The following is a 19,084-nucleotide window of genomic DNA, read 5'->3' on the forward strand; positions in this document are numbered from 1 at the left end:
GTTCGTTCGGTCTGGCCATTAGTCTGAGGATGGAAAGCCGAGGAAAAGGATAGGTCAATGCCCATCCTACCACAAAAGGCTCGCCAAAACCTTGAAACAAACTGGGAACCTCTGTCAGAAACAATATTCTCAGGAATGCCATGCAACCGAACCACATGCTGAAAGAACAAAGGTACCAAATCAGAGGAGGAAGGCAATTTAGCCAAGGGCACCAGATGGACCATTTTAGAAAAGCGATCACAGACCACCCAAATGACTGACATCTTTTGAGAAACGGGAAGGTCAGAAATGAAATCCATCGAAATATGTGTCCAAGGCCTCTTTGGGACCGGCAAGGGCAAAAGCAACCCACTGGCACGAGAACAGCAGGGCTTAGCCCTAGCACAAATCCCACAGGACTGCACAAAAGTACGTACATCCCGTGACAGAGATGGCCACCAGAAGGATCTAGCCACTAACTCTCTGGTACCAAAGATTCCAGGATGACCAGCCAACACCGAACAATGAAGTTCAGAGATAAGTTTATTAGTCCACCTATCAGGGACGAACAGTTTCTCTGCTGGACAACGATCAGGTTTATTCGCCTGAAATTTTTGCAGCACCCGCCGCAAATCAGGGGAGATGGCAGACACAATGACTCCTTCCTTGAGGATACCCGCTGGCTCAGATAAACCCGGAGAGTCGGGCACAAAACTCCTAGACAGAGCATCCGCCTTCACATTTTTAGAGCCCGGAAGGTACGAAATCACAAAGTCGAAGCGGGCAAAAAATAACGACCAACGGGCCTGTCTAGGATTCAAGCGCTTGGCAGACTCGAGATAAGTCAAGTTCTTATGATCAGTCAATACCACCACGCGATGCTTAGCTCCTTCAAGCCAATGACGCCACTCCTCGAATGCCCACTTCATGGCCAGCAACTCTCGATTGCCCAAATCATAATTACGCTCAGCGGGCGAAAACTTCCTGGAAAAGAAAGCACATGGTTTCATCACTGAGCAATCAGAACCTCTCTGTGACAAAACCGCCCCTGCTCCAATCTCAGAAGCATCAACCTCGACCTGGAACGGAAGAGAAACATCTGGCTGACACAACACAGGGGCAGAACAAAAACGACGCTTCAACTCCTGAAAAGCTTCCACAGCAGCAGAAGACCAATTAACCAAATCAGCACCCTTCTTGGTCAAATCGGTCAATGGTTTGGCAATGCTAGAAAAATTACAGATGAAGCGACGATAAAAATTAGCAAAGCCCAGGAACTTTTGCAGACTTTTCAGAGATGTCGGCTGAATCCAATCCTGGATGGCTTGGACCTTAACTGGATCCATCTCGATAGTAGAAGGGGTAAAGATGAACCCCAAAAATGAAACTTTCTGCACACCGAAGAGACACTTTGATCCCTTCACAAACAAAGAGTTAGCACGCAGGACCTGAAAAACCATTCTGACCTGCTTCACATGAGACTCCCAATCATCTGAGAAGATCAAAATGTCATCCAAGTAAACAATCAGGAATTTATCCAGATACTCACGGAAGATGTCATGCATAAAAGACTGAAACACAGATGGAGCATTGGCAAGTCCGAACGGCATCACTAGATACTCAAAATGACCCTCGGGCGTATTGAATGCAGTTTTCCATTCATCTCCTTGCCTGATTCTCACCAGATTATACGCACCACGAAGATCTATCTTAGTGAACCAACTAGCCCCCTTAATCCGAGCAAACAAGTCAGATAACAATGGCAAGGGATACTGAAATTTAACAGTGATCTTATTAAGAAGGCGGTAATCAATACACGGTCTCAGCGAACCATCCTTCTTGGCTACAAAGAAGAACCCTGCTCCCAGTGGTGATGACGATGGGCGAATATGTCCCTTCTCCAGGGATTCCTTCACATAACTGCGCATAGCGGCGTGTTCGGGCACGGATAAATTAAATAATCGACCTTTAGGGAATTTACTACCAGGAATCAAATTGATAGCACAATCACAATCCCTATGCGGAGGTAGAGCATCGGACTTGGGCTCTTCAAATACATCCTGATAATCAGACAAGAACTCTGGGACCTCAGAAGGGGTGGATGACGAAATCGACAAAAATGGAACATCACCATGTACCCCCTGACAACCCCAGCTGGATACCGACATGGAATTCCAATCCAATACTGGATTATGGGTTTGTAGCCATGGCAACCCCAACACGACCACATCATGCAGATTATGCAACACCAGAAAGCGAATAACTTCCTGATGTGCAGGAGCCATGCACATGGTCAGCTGGGCCCAGTATTGAGGTTTATTCTTGGCCAAAGGTGTAGCATCAATTCCTCTCAATGGAATAGGACACCGCAAAGGCTCCAAGAAAAACCCACAACGTTTAGCATAATCCAAATCCATCAGATTCAGGGCAGCGCCCGAATCCACAAACGCCATGACAGAAAACGACGACAAAGAGCATATCAAGGTAATGGACAGAAGGAATTTGGACTGTACAGTACCAATGACGGCAGACCTAGCGGACCGCTTTGTCCTAAGCGCACTATCAGAAATAGCATGAGTGGAATCACCACAGTAGAAACACAAACCATTCAGACGTCTGTATTCCTGCCGTTCAACTCTAGTCATAGTCCTATCGCACTGCATAGGCTCAAGTTTAACCTCAGGCAGTACCGCCAAATGGTGCACAGATTTACGCTCGCGCAAGCGTCGACCGATCTGAATGGCCAAAGACTCATTCAAACCAGCAGGCATAGGAAATCCCACCATGACATCCTTAAGAGCCTCAGAGAGACCCTTTCTGAACAAAGCTGCCAGCGCAGATTCATTCCACTGAGTGAGTACTGACCATTTTCTAAATTTCTGACAATATACTTCTATATCATCCTGACCCTGGCACAAAGCCAGCAAATTTTTCTCAGCCTGATCCACTGAATTAGGCTCATCGTACAGCAATCCGAGCGCCAGGAAAAACGCATCGACACTACTCAATGCAGGGTCTCCTGGCGCAAGAGAAAATGCCCAGTCTTGAGGGTCGCCGCGCAAAAAAGAAATAATAATCAAAACCTGTTGAATAGGATTACCAGAAGAATGAGGTTTCAAGGCCAGAAATAGCTTACAATTATTTTTGAAACTTAGAAACTTAGTTCTATCTCCAAAAAACAAATCAGGAATAGGAATTCTTGGTTCTAACATAGATTTCTGATCAATAGTATCTTGAATTTTTTGTACATTTATAACGAGATTATCCATTGAAGAGCACAGACCCTGAACATCCATGTCCACACCTGTGTCCAGAATCACCCAAATGTCTAGGGGAAAAAAAAAAGTGAACACAGAGCAGAAAAAAAAAAAAAAAAAATGTCAGAACTTTTTCTTTCCCTCTATTGAGAATCATTAGTTTGGCTCCTTGTACTGTTATGTTTGCTAATGACAGGTGTTATGAAGGCAATCCAGAAACACAGTGTGCTTAGCGATCAGAGCGCACACAGTGATCTGACAAATACCCAAAAATACAAGAACGAGCTCTGAGACGTGGAAACTCTGTAGACTGCAAAACCTGATCCTATCCTAAACACAACTAAAAGCGGCTGTGGATTGCGCCTAACAACTACCTAGGCAACTCGGCACAGCCTAAGAAACTAGCTAGCCTGAAGATAGAAAAATAGGCCTGACTTGCCCCAGAGAAATTCCCCAAAGGAAAAGGCAGCCCCCCACATATAATGACTGTGATTAAGATGAAAAGACAAAATGTAGGGATGAAATAGATTCAGCAAAGTGGGGCCCGATATTCTAGGACAGAGCGAGGACAGTAAAGCGAACTTTGCAGTCTACAAAAAACCCTAAAGCAAAACCACGCAAAGGGGGCAAAAAAAACCCACCGTGCCGAACTAACGGCACGGCGGTACACCCTTTGCGTCTCAGAGCTTCCAGCAAAACAAAAGACAAGCTGGACAGAAAAAAAGCAACAAAAAAGCAAAAGCACTTAGCTATACAGAGCAGCAGGTCACAGGAACAATCAGGAGAAGCTCAGATCCAACACTGAAACATTGACAAGGAGCAAGGATAGCAGCATCAGGCGGAGTTAAGTAATGAAGCAGTTAACGAGCTCACCAGAACACCTGAGGGAGGAAGCTCAGAAGCTGCAGTACCACTTGTGACCACAGGAGTGAATTCAGCCACAGAATTCACAACATCGTGGTACCACTCACCTTTTCTCTACAGGACAATCATTCTTCCAGCTCTTCCAAACAGCCTGAAGGGGGCGTCAGTAGAGAAAATAACTTTATCCCGTTCAATTCCTGTACTTCCTGCAATGTTTCTCAGCCAGTCGGCTTCTCCCCACCGTACTCCAGTTGTCTAACAGTTAAGGGGTTGTCCACTATGAGGACAACCCCGTCTTGATCTCAATGTTTGGCTCCTATAAAATAAAAAAGCTTTTACTCACCTACCACTGCCGGGGCAGTTCCAGCGGTGTCTGCACTTGCGGTCCCAGCGATCTCATGCGGTTGTACGAGCATTTGCAGCGCTGGCTTCGTCTACATGTTCAATTCGTACAAAGGTGGAGACAGTAATATCACCGCTGATTGGGTGCCGTGCACCCCTTGTTGTGCAACTGCATGGGAGCGCTTGGACTGTGAGGGCTGACACCGCTGGAATGGCATCGGCACGGGAGGGGAGTTTAAGCTTTTTTTATTTTATCGAGCCCATACATTTAGATCAAGAAAGGGTTATCCTAGTAGTGGACAACTCCTTTAAATGTATTGGGGTAGGTAGAAACCGTGTTCCTACCTAGGATTAGATAGCTGAGACATAATTCCCAGCCAACATTTCAAAGTATGTTTACTCTGAAATGCTGCTGTTCTAGAGTAAGGCCTCCTTCACAGGTCAGTGTCTCCAGTACATGTGGTGACAGTTTTCACACGTACTAGAGACACTGCATCTGTACACATGTAAGTGTGTTTTCACGGACAGTGTGTCTGTGGGCAAAACATGCTGACATGTTTGTTTTTTAACAGCCGCATGGGTCGCAAAACGTCCCGCACACATGCACACTGATAACATCCGTGTGTCATCAGTGTGAGACGTACCGGCACCTGGGAAAAAGCGGTACAGTCTGTGCTGCTCCAAGGCTCCGGGTAATGAAGAGAGCTTGGAGCATTCTAGGTCTCCCTGAGATCAGCGCGACCGGGCAACAATGATGAGAGTTGTATTTAGCACCCGCTGTGTACATCGTGTGTAAAATAAATAATTTAAAAAAAATGGTGTGGGCCCCCTCGTAATTTTCATAACCAGTAAAGGGAAAACCCACAGCGTGAGGTTGATATTAATAATCTGAGACAGGAGACGATATCTCAAAAGGTTCCCAGGCTATTAATAACAGCTCACAGCTGTTATCTTAGCCTTTACTGGTTAGTTTACGGGGCACCCCAGAAAAAAGTGACTAACCCCATAGTCCTATTGTAATAAATATTCAGCAAGAAAAAAAGTCCTTTAATTAAAAGTAACCCCTTTCTCATGTACAGCACCATGGAATTAATGGTGTTATATAAATAAATAAATAATAAAAGAAATACAGACTCCTTTATTTGAAATAAACACACCCCACGCTCTTTTTCCCACCATATTCCTCACCTGTCCAACGACAATCCATTTGTCCCACGAAGAACTCCAGCTCTGCTACATCTGGATTACATGGCTGAGCAGTGGCATGATGTGACTGCTGAGCCATGAATCCAGGACACAAAGTTTGGGGCGCAGCCTCAGTGACGAGCGATAACGTCATAGAGGTTCCCGCCGGTCACTGCCCGCTGTTCGCACACTCAGTTCAGTATGAGCCGGCCCATGAACCGCAGTTACCTTCATGATGTCGCCTCTAGCGGCCAGACGATGAACTGGGATAATCTTCATGACTAGGTAGCAGTGACGTCCTGAAGGTTACCACAGTTCATCGGCTTGCTGACACGGGAACAGCTGGCAGTAACCGGCAGAATCCTCTATGATGTTACCACTCATCACTGAAGCTGCTTCCCAAGCTCCGCTCAGTGTGTCCTGGATTCATGGCTGAGCGATCAATTCATGCCGCTGCTCAGCCATGTAATCCAGATGTAGCAGAGCTTGACATCAATGGCCATAAAACATCAGGCATCAAACCCAACCCTATTACCACACAGTTGCCGCCACACCAGGGCAAGTGGGAAGAGTGAAGCTAATCACCAGAATTGGCACATTTTTATGAATACGCCATTTCTGGGACGGCTTAGGACTGATGTTCTTAGCCTGGGAGGGGGGCCAATATCCCTGGCCTCTTTCCAGGTGATTAATATCAGCCCATAGCTGTCTGTTTAGCCTTTATGGTTAGATTTTCTAGGGGAATCCTATGTCATGTTTCATCTGGGGACCCACGTAAACTAACCAGTAAAGGCTAAACAAACCCCTGTAAGCTGTTAATAGCCTGGGAACCTTTTAGGATATTGCCCCCTTTCCCAGATTATTAACATCAGTCCCCAGCCGTGGGCTTTCCTTCTTCTAGTTATGAAAATTATGCGGGAGTCCATGCCGTTGTTTTTTTTTTTTAATTTGTTACAGTTGCTGAATACAACTCTCATCATTGCCTGTTCGCACTGGTCTCAGAGAGACTAGGCGACAATGATCCGAGCTGCCTTCAGCACCCCGTGCCTGGGAACAGTGTGACCTATACCGCTTTTCCCAGGTGATGGTATATGTCACACATATGTAACACATGGACATAGCTCCAGTACTGGTTTTTCCAGTACCGAAACTATCAGGACATGTGAAAGAGGCCTTAAACATACCTGAATGCAATGACAGATTCCCTTTATATGCTTTTAAATTCTGTATGGTTTGACTGCTTGTGTGATCTGGTTCTGAAAGCAGCTCCTTGGCAGCTAAGCTGTGGTAATGAGATGACTCCTGATGCACTCCCAGTCTATACAGCAAAGCTAAATAGTGCGCTACAGAAAACAAGACGCAAGACAAGACAAGTTTTCACTACTCTAGTGCTGGGGTAAAACAATTGGAATATTTCAATCCATGACTACATTTTTTTTGCAGAATGCCTCAAGTAAAAATCTGATTTAATTTAATTCTATGATTCTTCATTTCTTTAAAAAACAGACCACATTGAAGTTTCGATGTTCCCTTTTCTAATGGTGTTTTCTTCTGTTTCAGCCCAGCGTATTAATTGCCAGTTATAAGGAGTCGTCAAAGGCAGCGGCCCAGTTTGGAGCTTACAAACAGTCAGAATGGAAGCCGGACAGCAGCGTCATTGTCGTTACAGTAAGTCTACCACCAGTTACTTGTGTAGAAAAGATTTTTATCAGTGTAGCGCTGGGCAAACGACTCATAATGAACATTTAATACATTTTAAGGGGTTAGTGTTGATTATTGATTGTCACTTATTAATATACTAGATGGTGGCCCGATTCTAACGCATCAGTATTCTAGAATATGTATGTACGTCGCGCTTAGCACAGCCACGTAGTATATCGCACAGCCACGTAGTGTATAACACAGCTACGTAGTGTATAGCACAGCCACGTAGTATATATCACAGCCACAAAGTATATAGCAGCCACATAGTATATAGCACAGCCCACGTAACACAGCCACGTAGTATATAGCAGCCACGTAGTATATAGCAGCCACGTAGTATATAGCAGCCACGTAGTATATAACAGCCACGTAGTATATAACACAGCCCACGCAGTATATAACACAGCCCACGCAGTATATAACACAGCCCACGCAGTATATAGCACTGCCCACGCAGTATATAGCACTGCCTACGCAGTATATAGCACTGCCCACGTAGTATATAGCACAGCCCACGTAGTATATAGCACAGCCCACGTAGTATATAGCACAGCCCACGTACTATATAGCACAGCCCACGTACTATATAGCACAGCCCACGTAGTATATAGCACAGCCCACGTAGTATATAGCACAGCCCACGTAGTATATAGCACAGCCCACGCAGTATATAACAGCCCACGCAGTATATAGCACTGCCCACGCAGTATATAGCACTGCCCACGCAGTATATAGCACTGCCCACGCAGTATATAGCACAGCCCACGCAGTATATAGCACTGCCCACGCAGTATATAGCACAGCCCACGCAGTATATAGCACAGCCCACGCAGTATATAGCACAGCCCACGTAGTATATAGCACAGCCCACGTAGTGTATATAGCACAGCCCACGTAGTATATAGCACAGCCCACGTAGTATATAGCACAGCCCACGTAGTATATAGCACAGCCCACGTAGTATATAGCACAGCCCACGTAGTATATAGCACAGCCCACGTAGTATATAGCACAGCCCACGTAGTATATAGCACAGCCCACGTAGTATATAGCACAGCCACGTAGTATATAGCACAGCCCACGTAGTATATAGCACAGCCCACGTAGTATATCGCACAGCCCACGTAATATATCGCATAGCCCACGTAATATATATAACACTGCCCGCGCAGTATATAGCACTGCCCACGCAGTATATAACACTGCCCACGCAGTATATAAAAACGCAGTATATAACACAGCCCACGTAATATATAACACAGTCCATAGGCAGCATCAATAGTAAAACGTTGGTCGGGATGGGGCGACACACTGGCACTGACTGGAAGGGAGTAGGGAGGGGGCACTGACTGGAGGAGAGTAGGGAGGGGCCAATTCGCGGCCAGACTAAGCCTGCTGGCCGCAGCCAATCAGCGACACGGGATTTCTGTTACGGAAGTTGCAGACAGACAGACGAACAGACTGAAGTACCCCTTAGACAATTATATATATATAGATATTCACTTTTTAAGTTCGACGCCTTTCTCTATACTTTTAACACTGTGCTCTGCTTGTTAGGCAGGCCGCTGGTGATCCTGTTCATAGGATGGCTACTAATGGAGAGCATCTGACCAGACCCCTCATACAGCCTACTTCATTTAAACACTTGTGCAGGCTCTTGAAGTTCGGGACTAAGCTCAGTGTTTGGAGGAGAGGCTGTCAGACATGTTCGGTCACATGCCTCTATCAGCAGTTATTTATTTTTTTTTTTTGGATGGGATCAGCTTGTGGAAGGAATAGAAGTGTGGCCGAAATAGAGGGCTTAGCTTAATAAACACAGAAATTGGTGCTGCCATAGAATGGCCTGAGCAGCTTATCACTGCTGTAATATGTGACAATGAGTCTTGTAGCGCAGCAGTAGCACCCTGTGCAGTGATGAGGCAGTGACCCAGCAAAGTTCAAAGCAAAACGTCTCTTTAGTGTTCAACTCCAAAAAAAAATGCAGCACACGATATCCTCCGGATCGCAGCCGGGAACAAGACAGTCCACCTCCGGTTCGCAGCAGGCACATATCCTCTGGATTACAGATACTAAACACGCCAGTCCACCACTGACTTGTTGCCGTGGGCGACTGCACCGCTGTTTTAATGTATCTTTACTCACGGCATTACATAGTACGCGATATCCTCCGGTTCTAAGCCGTGAACCATATCCTTCAGTTTACAGTCACTAAACTCTTTAGTCCACCTCCTGAGACCAGTTGCCATGGGCGACTGCACCACTGTGTACGCTGTGGGTGTCAGGCTTTTCAGCTGCCTTGGCTGTTTGGCTCCGCTTGCCTGTGTTGCCTCACACAGGTGGAGCGCTGCAGAGCCTCCTGCTCTATACTCCTGCCAACACCAGACTGACACTGACTCTGAACCTGACACCCAAACCCTATACTGCAGGGTTTTTAACTGGAATCTGTGGCCTTCAGCCACATGGAAACCTAGCCAGGAATTAAACGGACTGCACGACTACCATTCTGTAGCCTGTTTCAGAACACAAAAGCCCAGAGCAGGTTTTCTTAAATCTGCCTTGGACAACCAGCATGTCCAAGACCTATACTCACTTTAGTCTGCATTGCAACCAAAGCTATGCCTGTGACTGCATGGCATTCTCATGGCCTCAATATGCCTCAGTGTGCATATTGATAGGCCATCAATAACCTATGAAGAGGGCGTATTTAGCCCGTTGGGAAAGGGACATGTGTACCTCTTTTTCTGAATCTCAGATCAGACATACCGTATATACTCGAGTATAAGCCGAGATTTTCAGCCCATTTTTTTGGGCTGAAAGTCCCCCTCTCGGCTTATACTCGAGTCATACGCAGGGGTTGGCAGGGGAGGGGGAGCTGTGGCTATCTAATTATACTTACCTCCTCCTGGTGTGGTCCCTGCGCGTCCCTGCTTCTTCCAGCGCTGCAGATTCTTCCTGTACTGAGCGGTCACATGGTACCGCTCATTACAGTAATGAATATGCGGCTCCACCTCCCATAAGGGTGGAGCCGCATATTCATTACTATAATGAGCGGTAACTGTAACCACTCAGTACAGGAAGAATATGCAGCGCCGGGAGAAGCAGGGACTGCACCGCGCCAGGAGCAGGTAAGTATACGGGAGGGGCAGCGCTGCGCGATATTTACCTCTCCTCGTTCCGGTGCGGCTCAGTCATCAGCGTCCTCTGGCTATGACGCTCAGGTCAGAGGGCGCGGTGACGTTGTCAGTGCGCGCCCTCTGCTGAACGTCAGTGCTGAGGACGGAGCCGCACCCGAACGAGGAGCAGGAGAAGTGCCGGGGTCCTGAGCGACGGAGAGGTGAGTATATGATTTTTTTTTTTTAATCGCAGCCACAGCAAATGGGACAAGTGACTGTATGGAGCATCTGTATGGGGCCATAAGGATTGTGCAGCACTATATGGGGCAGTGAATGTATGGAGCATGGAGAATGTATTGTTAACATTGTTACCTATGACTGTTGTGTTTGAAACTGTTAAACTGTAAAGCGCTGCGGAATATGTTGGCGCTATATAAATAAAGATTATTATTATTATTATATGGGGCCATAAGGATTGTGCACTACTATAAGGGGCAGTGACTGTATGGAGCATCTTATTGGGGCATAACGATTGTGCAGCACTATAAGGGGCAGTGAATGTATGGAGCATCTGTATGGGGCCATAACGATTGTGCAGCACTATAAGGGGCAGTGTCTGTATGGAGCATCTGTATGGGGCCATAATCATTGTGCAGCACTATAAGGGGCAGTGACTGTATGGAGCATCTGTATGGGGCCATAACACTTGTGCAGCACTATAAGGGGCAGTGTCTGTATGGAGCTTCTTATGGGGCCATAACGCTTGTGCAGCACTATAAGGGGCAGTGACTGTATGGAGCATCTGTATGGGGCCATAACACTTGTGCAGCACTATAAGGGGCAGTGAATGTATGGAGCATCTGTATGGGGCCATAAGGATTGTGCAGCACTATAAGAGGCAGTGAATGTATGGAGCATCTTATGGGGCCATAGCGATTGTGCAGCACTATAAGGGGCAGTGACTGTATGGAGCATCTTCTGGGGCCATAACACTTGTGCAGCATTATAAGGGGCAAGTAGCTGTGCAGAGCATCTTATGGGGCCATAACGATTGTGCAGCACTATAAGGGGCAGTGTCTGTATGGAGCATCTGTATGGGGGGCATAACGATTGTGCAGCACTATAAGGGGCAGTGACTGTATGGAGCATCATATGGAGCCATAACGATTGTGCAGCACTATAAGGGGCAGTGTCTGTATGGAGCATCTGTATGGGGGCATAACGATTGTGCAGCACTATAAGGGGCAGTGACTGTATGGAGCATCATATGGAGCCATAACGATTGTGCAGCACTATAAGGGGCAGTGTCTGTATGGAGCATCTTATGGGGGCATAACGATTGTGCAGCACTATAAGGGGCAGTGAATGTATGGAGCATCTTATGGGGGCATAACGATTGTGCAGCACTATAAGGGGCAGTGAATGTATGGAGCATCTGTATGGGGCCATAACGATTGTGCAGCACTATAAGGGGCAAGTGTCTGTATGGATAATCTTATGGGGCCATAACGATTGTGCAGCACTACAAGGGGCAGTGTCTGTATGGAGCATCTGTATGGGGCCATAACAATTGTGTGGAGATGTGGAACAAATGATGGTAGCTATATACACATCTGGTGGTCCTGTCCTATACTTTGTCCTTTTTGGAATGAGGTGTCCTCAGTCGTACATAACTTGCTGGACAAGAGTGCCATCTTGAAACCTGAAAATATCTTTCTAAACCTCCCACTTTGGCCAAATGATAGATATGCTACTAAATTAGCTTAATTCATAATGGTGGCCGGGAAATCATTGATCCCGACAAATTGGAACTCACCTACCCTATCCACCACACAAAAACTTTATTCCAAAATCGAACAAATATACCATATAGAAGAGTTAGCAGCAAGAGTCAATCACACCTCTGCTAACTTTCATAATATCTGGACATCCTGGACCCAATTTTGTACACACAGACTTCCTTTTACTCTGCAGTTTTGCCATAATTATCTAAACATCCCAAGGTGCTACTACAACTCTCCTTCTTCCACTTCCTTACCCCTCTCTCTCCAGCACTCATTCCCCTCCCCCACTTTTACTTCTATCCTTCCCAACCGCTCTCTACCTCCTCTGATGTCCACCCCTTTTTTTTTCAACAAAATTGAAAGATTTTTGAATCCAATGATTACGGTAATTAAGTTTCTACATGCTAGATATTGGCCGTTCATTTTACCTGTAATGCAATGGAGTTTCTGTATTTTGTTATGGTTACCTTTTCTGAATATGATTGTTATACGATATTCTCTCAATAAAAAGAACATTGAAAGAAAGATAGGCCATCAAAAAAAATAAAAAAGTAATGGCCAACTCCTTTAAGTTGCGTGTGCCATTTAAAGTGAGCCTGACTGCTGATACATGCTATACTATCTAGGGGCAGTGTGTATAAGGCACTGGCTATATGATCTCGGCCAAGTATGTTTGACTCTGAAACACTGTGGCATTTCAGAAGAAGACATGATAAAAGCTGTCGGGGTACCTATTCTAGTCTCCAGCATGGCTCAGTCTCCGACTGCTTCTCCCCGCCCGCTGTCCTGGATTCACAGGTCTCTGCCTACGTGTGCATCTGAGTACCCCCATGTCCTTCACGTTCTGTTAGGAAGGTTTCACACTGCAAATTATTTATATGTGCATGTTGCAGTATCTTTACATGGCCAGTGCGTTCCTCCATTGCTAAGAAATCATTCTTTGCATTTATATGCAAATGATGCTAAAGAGCTATTCGTAGATCTGAAGCCTCTGTCACTAGAGCTCTATTCCCCACCCAGCACCACCACCCCTTCTTCCTTGGCTGATAGCTCCTTTGCCTGACGTTGCACTACATAGAGGCCGGGGAATAGAACTGGAGTGACCGAGGCTTCATGAATGTCAATTGAATTGCTGATTTCTCAGAAACAGACCAGCCATGTAAAGGTATAGCTGGACTAGTCTTTGAAAGACCTACTTGCACATGTAAATAATTTTGGGGGTGAAATCTTGCCGACAGATTCCCTTGAAGACTGGTGTATGAAGCTTTTTACATGTTTTGTGGTGGTTTCTTTAGTGTTTTTCACTGGGATATGTTTTGTTTTTGTGCTGTTTTATTTTTTTTACACCTAGCCTTCTCATCACGACCAGAAAGCAAACAGTTTAACATATTGCAAAAAATAAAAATGCTATTAAAATGTTTTAAACGTGGTTAAATATGCTGAAAAAGTGTATGAAAAAAAAGCTAACAATTTCTTAAAGTTGTAGTAAGTCTGATGAATTGATACTAAGGGGTTCTCAGATCCAGTGGCATCTGTCTACATTGGTTTATCACGGTGGGGGGTCAGAATGCCAGGGTGTTGTGGCCCCTGCAATATTTGTGGCTCTTTCCATTGAAGTGTCCATTTAGCTTTCGCTATAGGAACCATGATTGCAGAGCGAGAAAGGGTGTAAATGGAGAGTGGAGAGAAGATCGAGGCAGTAAATGTGTGGTCATAGCTCCATTGCCACTTACTAACACCTCTGTCCTCCAGCTATTCCGTTAGTTTCTCTTTCCACAGTATTATTCGCCTTCTAGCGCTAAGTGTCTAAAAAGTATATGTCCTTTCTGCATGCTTCGGGATGATACTGAATGGAAAGTGAATGGGCCCGATTCATCAAGGCTTTTACCCCTGTATTAGGGAATGAAAAGCTTTGAAAAGTGGCGTCATTTTGTTACAGCTGGAGGCTGCACTATAATTTTGTGACCTTTTTGCCCAGCTCCAAGAAATTGGGCATGGCTGGGACGTGGTGAACGGCGCTCAGCAGATTCCTGATGAGGGGTGGCGTTCTCTACACCCATAATCTTACTCCAGCAGGGCCTGGAGTAGGAGTTGGGGCAAGGTGCACACAGTAGTGTCCGCCAGTCGATGAACGCTCTTCATTCCTGAAGAGGCTTATTAATGTATAGAAGTGTCTGACTGCGCCACATCTCCTCATCAAGGCTGGCCTGAACAACCCGGATCTTGATGAATCGGCCCACTGTCTTCCCAGAAGGGAGTCTTCTGTATGTGACTAACTATAGTCTCCGTTGTGCCTTGAACAATAGTTTTGTTGTAGTTTGCAGAGAAATTTCCAGTGTAAACCAAGTCTGTGACGATTAATAGGCGTGTTCATTGATTGAGAAATCTAATGGGATGTTCTCGGTCTATCATTGAGACGTAAACTGAAACCTTAAGATCTGTAGAAAGTTTCCATAATAAAAAGTGTTGTGTCTATGCCGGAAGTAGAAGAATAGTGGATGAATGATGAGCTGTGGTTTTATGTGTAACGCTGGGATCCTGCAGCTTTCCAGTAATCAGAGCGCGCGGTCAGTGGCTGGTGGTATGCTCCAGTGTTTGGCTGGGCATCAATGAGTAACCGTAAGGGGATGTGCACACGTCAGGATTTCTTGCAGAAATTTTCCTGACAAAAACTGGACATTTCTGCCAGAAATCCGCATGCATTTTTTTCGCGTTTTTGACGAGTTTTTGGTGCGTTTTCTGTGCGTTTTTTCCCAAATGCATAGAATAGCGGGAAAAACGCAGAAAATCCGCAAAATTAATGAACATGCTGCTTTTTTTTACCGCAATGCGTTTTTTTTTTGCGGAAAAAAACGCAACATGTGTACAAAACATGCAGAATGCATTCTAAATGATAGGATGCATAATGTATGCGTTTTTAATGAGTTTTTTTATAGCGTTTTTATCGCGAAAAAAACTGAACGTGTGCACATAGCCTAAACCTGGCGGTTTTCATGGAGAGGTTATCGGGCGATCAGCCCCTTTGTGGCCGCAGTGCAGTGTCGGTGTAGAATCCAGCTCTTGTCAGTGTGTGTGTGTGTAATGATGATGTGTACTTATCCTGTATTTGGCCAAGCATTAGTAAACCCTATATCTGGCATCGTGGATCCTCTGTTTGTTTAGTTAGCTGTGCTTTCTTATATTTAGTAAAGTCTTAAGCTGACCACGTAACATGGCTTTGTGACGTCCCAGGGGAAAGTCAGGAGGTAGAGACTTGTGAACCCTAAACACCAGCGCAGCAGATCCCAACTATTCTACTTCACAGAGCAACAGCTGCATAACTCGAGGAGCTGAGAAATAGAGGTTTCCGATTTCTTTCCATCAGCCGGTTTCCTGTTGTTCAGTTAAGGAGCCAGGAAAAAAAAGAAAGAAACCTTAAACAGGCTCCCAGACTTCTCCAGTGCGCGGGTTCCTAGCCACATCATGGGGCTTCTGTCTGCTTCAGCTCCACAGAGCCTTTATTTTCCACTTTTGAAATCCCACCAAGACATAACCCCGTAAGACTAGGAAGGTCATCTATGCAGGCTGTGGGTCAGACTATGCTTCTTATTCCTGGAGAGGTAAAATCCTGTCTGCAATCGCCCATTCTATGTTCAGATTTGAAAGCATGGAAAAGCAAAGATTTTTAGTGCTACGTCAGTAAGGCATCATTCAGGCATACGCATTGTATGCTTATTATTTCACGGATACAACACATGCCCATTATAATTTGTGGTTGAATTCACATGTCTGTGTTTTTTCACGGACCATTTGCCCGTTCAAATAACAGACATGTCTGATTTTTTTTATTTCCCAGCAGCAGGGATGAAAAGAAACAATACAATTCTATGGGTCCGTGAAAAACACGTACAGCACAGGGATGGCGTCCATGTGCTACTCGAGTGATGTCCTTGTTTAAAGGGAACCTGTCACCCCCAAAATCGAAGGTGAGCTAAGCCCACCAGCATTAGGGGCTTATCTACAGCATTCTGTAATGTTGTAGATAAGCCCCCGATGTATCCTGAAAGATGAGAAAAAGAGGTTAGATTATACTCACCTGGGCGGGCGGTCCGGTCCGATGGGCGTCGCGGTCCGGGGCCTCCCATCTTCATACGATGACGTCCTCTTCTTGTCTTCATGCTGCGGCTCCAGCGCAGGCGTACTTTGTCTGCCAAGTTGAGGGCAGAGCAAGTACTGCAGTGCGCAGGCGCCGGGAAAGGTCAGAGAGGCCCAGCACCTGTGCACTGCAGTACTTTGCTCTGCCCTCAACAGGACAAAGTACGCCTGCGCCAGAGCCGCAGCATGATGACAAGAAGAGGACGTCATCGTAAGAAGATGGGAGGCCCCGGACCATGACGCCCATCGGACCAGAACCGGACCGGGACCGCCCTTGGGCGAGTATAATCTAACCTCTTTTTCTCATCTTTTAGGATACATCGGGGGCTTATCCTACAGCATTACAGAATGCTGAGGATAAGCCCCTGATGCCGATGGGCTTAGCTCACCTTCGATTTTGGGTGTGACAGGTTCCCTTTAACATTGCAAAGTATAGGAGAAAATTTGTCATTTTTTTTATCCATCAGTGAAAAACACTATTGGTAAAAACGGACACAGTGATTGCACACTGACTGTAAAAACAGACCCTACACTGATGGTAAAAACAGACCCTACACTGATGGTAAAAACAAACCATACACTGATGGTAAAAACAGACACATGGATCATACACTGCTGGTAAAAACGCACACACGGACCATATCCTGATGGTAAAAATGGACACACGGACCGTACACTGATGATAAAAATGCACACATGGATCGTACACTGATGGTAAAAACGGACCATACACTGATGACATAAATGATAGTTAAAAAGGACACCGTAATGCAACTGCTGACACCGATACTATTTTTTTCACATACGTATTTAATTACGGACGTCTGAATGAGACTTAAAAGAAAAGTCTGATACGTTATATTAGTTCAGTATCTGTGTTGTTGCGTTGTTTAAATATATATTTCATCTATTCTCCTCTTTGCAGAAACTAAAACATACTTCTCACTTTAGGCTTTTATTCTAACTGCCATAATAAACAATAAAGTTACAACATTAAATACTAAGAATGATTGCTCTAGAACATTGAAACTGCATTACTGCCGTAGAAAATAGGAAAAGGGGGAAAAAAGCGCTATATAATATATATATATGAAATATTCATCTTCAAAATTGTTACAAAAAATAACAGTAAAAAAAATAAGGTGCTTGGCACTTAGATTGACCAATATACAGTCATGGCCAAAAGTATTGACACCCCTGCAATACTGTTAGATAATAGTCAGTTTCTTCCTGAAAATGATTGCAAACACAAATTCTTTGGTATTATTATCTTCATTTAATTTTTCTTAAATGAAAAAACACAAAAAGAATTGTCCTAAAGCTAAATTGGATATAATTCCACACCAAACATAAAAAAGGGGGTGGACAAAAGTATTGGCACTGTTCGAAAAATCATGTGATGCTTCTCTAATTTGTGTAATTAACAGCACCTGTAACTTACCTGTGGCACCTAACAGGTGTTGGCAATAAATAAATCACACTTGCAGCCAGTTGACATGGATTAAAGTTGACTCAACCTCTGTCATGTGTCCTTGTGTGTACCACATTGAGCATGGAGAAAAGAAAGAAGACCAAAGAACTGTCTGAGGACTTGGGAAACCAAATTGTGAGGAAGCATGAGCAATCTCAAGGCTACAAGTCCATCTCCAAAGACCTGAATGTTCCGGTGTCTACCGTGCGCAGTGTCATCAAGAACTTTAAAGCCCATGGCACTGTGGCTAACCTCCCTAGATGTGGACGGAAAAGAAAAATTGACAAGAGATTTCAACACAAGATTGTGCGGATATTGGATAAAGAACCCCGACTAACATCCAAACAAGTTCAAGCTACCCTGCAGTCCGGGGGTACAACAGTATCAACCCGTACTATCCGTCAGCGTCTGAATGAAAAGTGACTGTATGGTAGGAGACCCAGGAAGACCCCACTTCTTACCCCGAGACATAAAAAACCCAGGCTGGAGTTTGCCAAAACTTACCTGAAAAAGCCTAAAACGTTTTGGAAGACTGTTCTCTGGTCAGATGAGACAAAAGTAGAGCTTTTTGGGCAAAGGCATCAACATAGAGTTTACAGGAGAAAAAAGAGGCATTCAAAGAAAAGAACATGGTCCCTACAGTCAAACATGGCGGAGGTTCTCTGATGTTTTGGGGTTGCTTTGCTGCCTCTGGCACTGGACTGATTGACCGTGTGCATGGCATTATGAAGTCTGATGACTACCAACAAATTTTGCAGCATAATGTAGGGCCCGGTGTGAGAAAGCTGGGTCTCCCTCAGAGGACATGGGTTATCCAGCAGGACAATGACCCAAACACACTTCAAAAAGCACTAGAAAATGGTTTGAGAGAAAGCAGTGGAGACTTCTAAGGTGGCCAGCAATGAGTCCAGACCTGAATTACATAGAACACCTGTGGAGAGATCTAAAAATGGCAGTTTGGAGAAGGCACCCTTCAAATATCAGGGACCTGGAGCAGTTTGCCAAAGAAGAATGGTCTACAATTCCAGCAGAGCTTTGTAAGAAACTCATTGATGGTTACCGGAAGTGGTTGGTCGCAGTTATTTTGGCTAAAGGTTGTGCTACCAAGTATTAGGCAGAGGGTGCCAATACTTTTGTCTGGCCCATTTTTGGAGTTTTGTGTGAAATGATCAATGTTTTGCTGTTTGCTTCATTCTCTTTTGTGTTTTTTTTTCATTTAAGACAAATTAAATGAAGATAATACCAAATAAT

General features: G+C 45.0%; 1 protein-coding gene across 2 annotated transcripts in view; it reads left to right on the forward strand.

Annotated features, from left to right (window-relative positions):
- Positions 1–19,084, forward strand: part of RIC1 (RIC1 homolog, RAB6A GEF complex partner 1) — a 225,152-nt gene that overhangs the window by 55,889 nt on the left and 150,179 nt on the right. For both annotated transcript variants that reach the window (XM_069764353.1, XM_069764361.1), the window contains exon 2: positions 7,188–7,295. In XM_069764353.1, the coding sequence (XP_069620454.1) occupies positions 7,188–7,295 (108 nt within the window). The remainder of the gene's footprint in view (positions 1–7,187; positions 7,296–19,084) is intronic.

Source organism: Ranitomeya imitator, chromosome 1 (assembly GCF_032444005.1).
Source record: "Ranitomeya imitator isolate aRanImi1 chromosome 1, aRanImi1.pri, whole genome shotgun sequence".
Classification (NCBI taxonomy): Eukaryota; Metazoa; Chordata; class Amphibia; order Anura; family Dendrobatidae; genus Ranitomeya; species Ranitomeya imitator.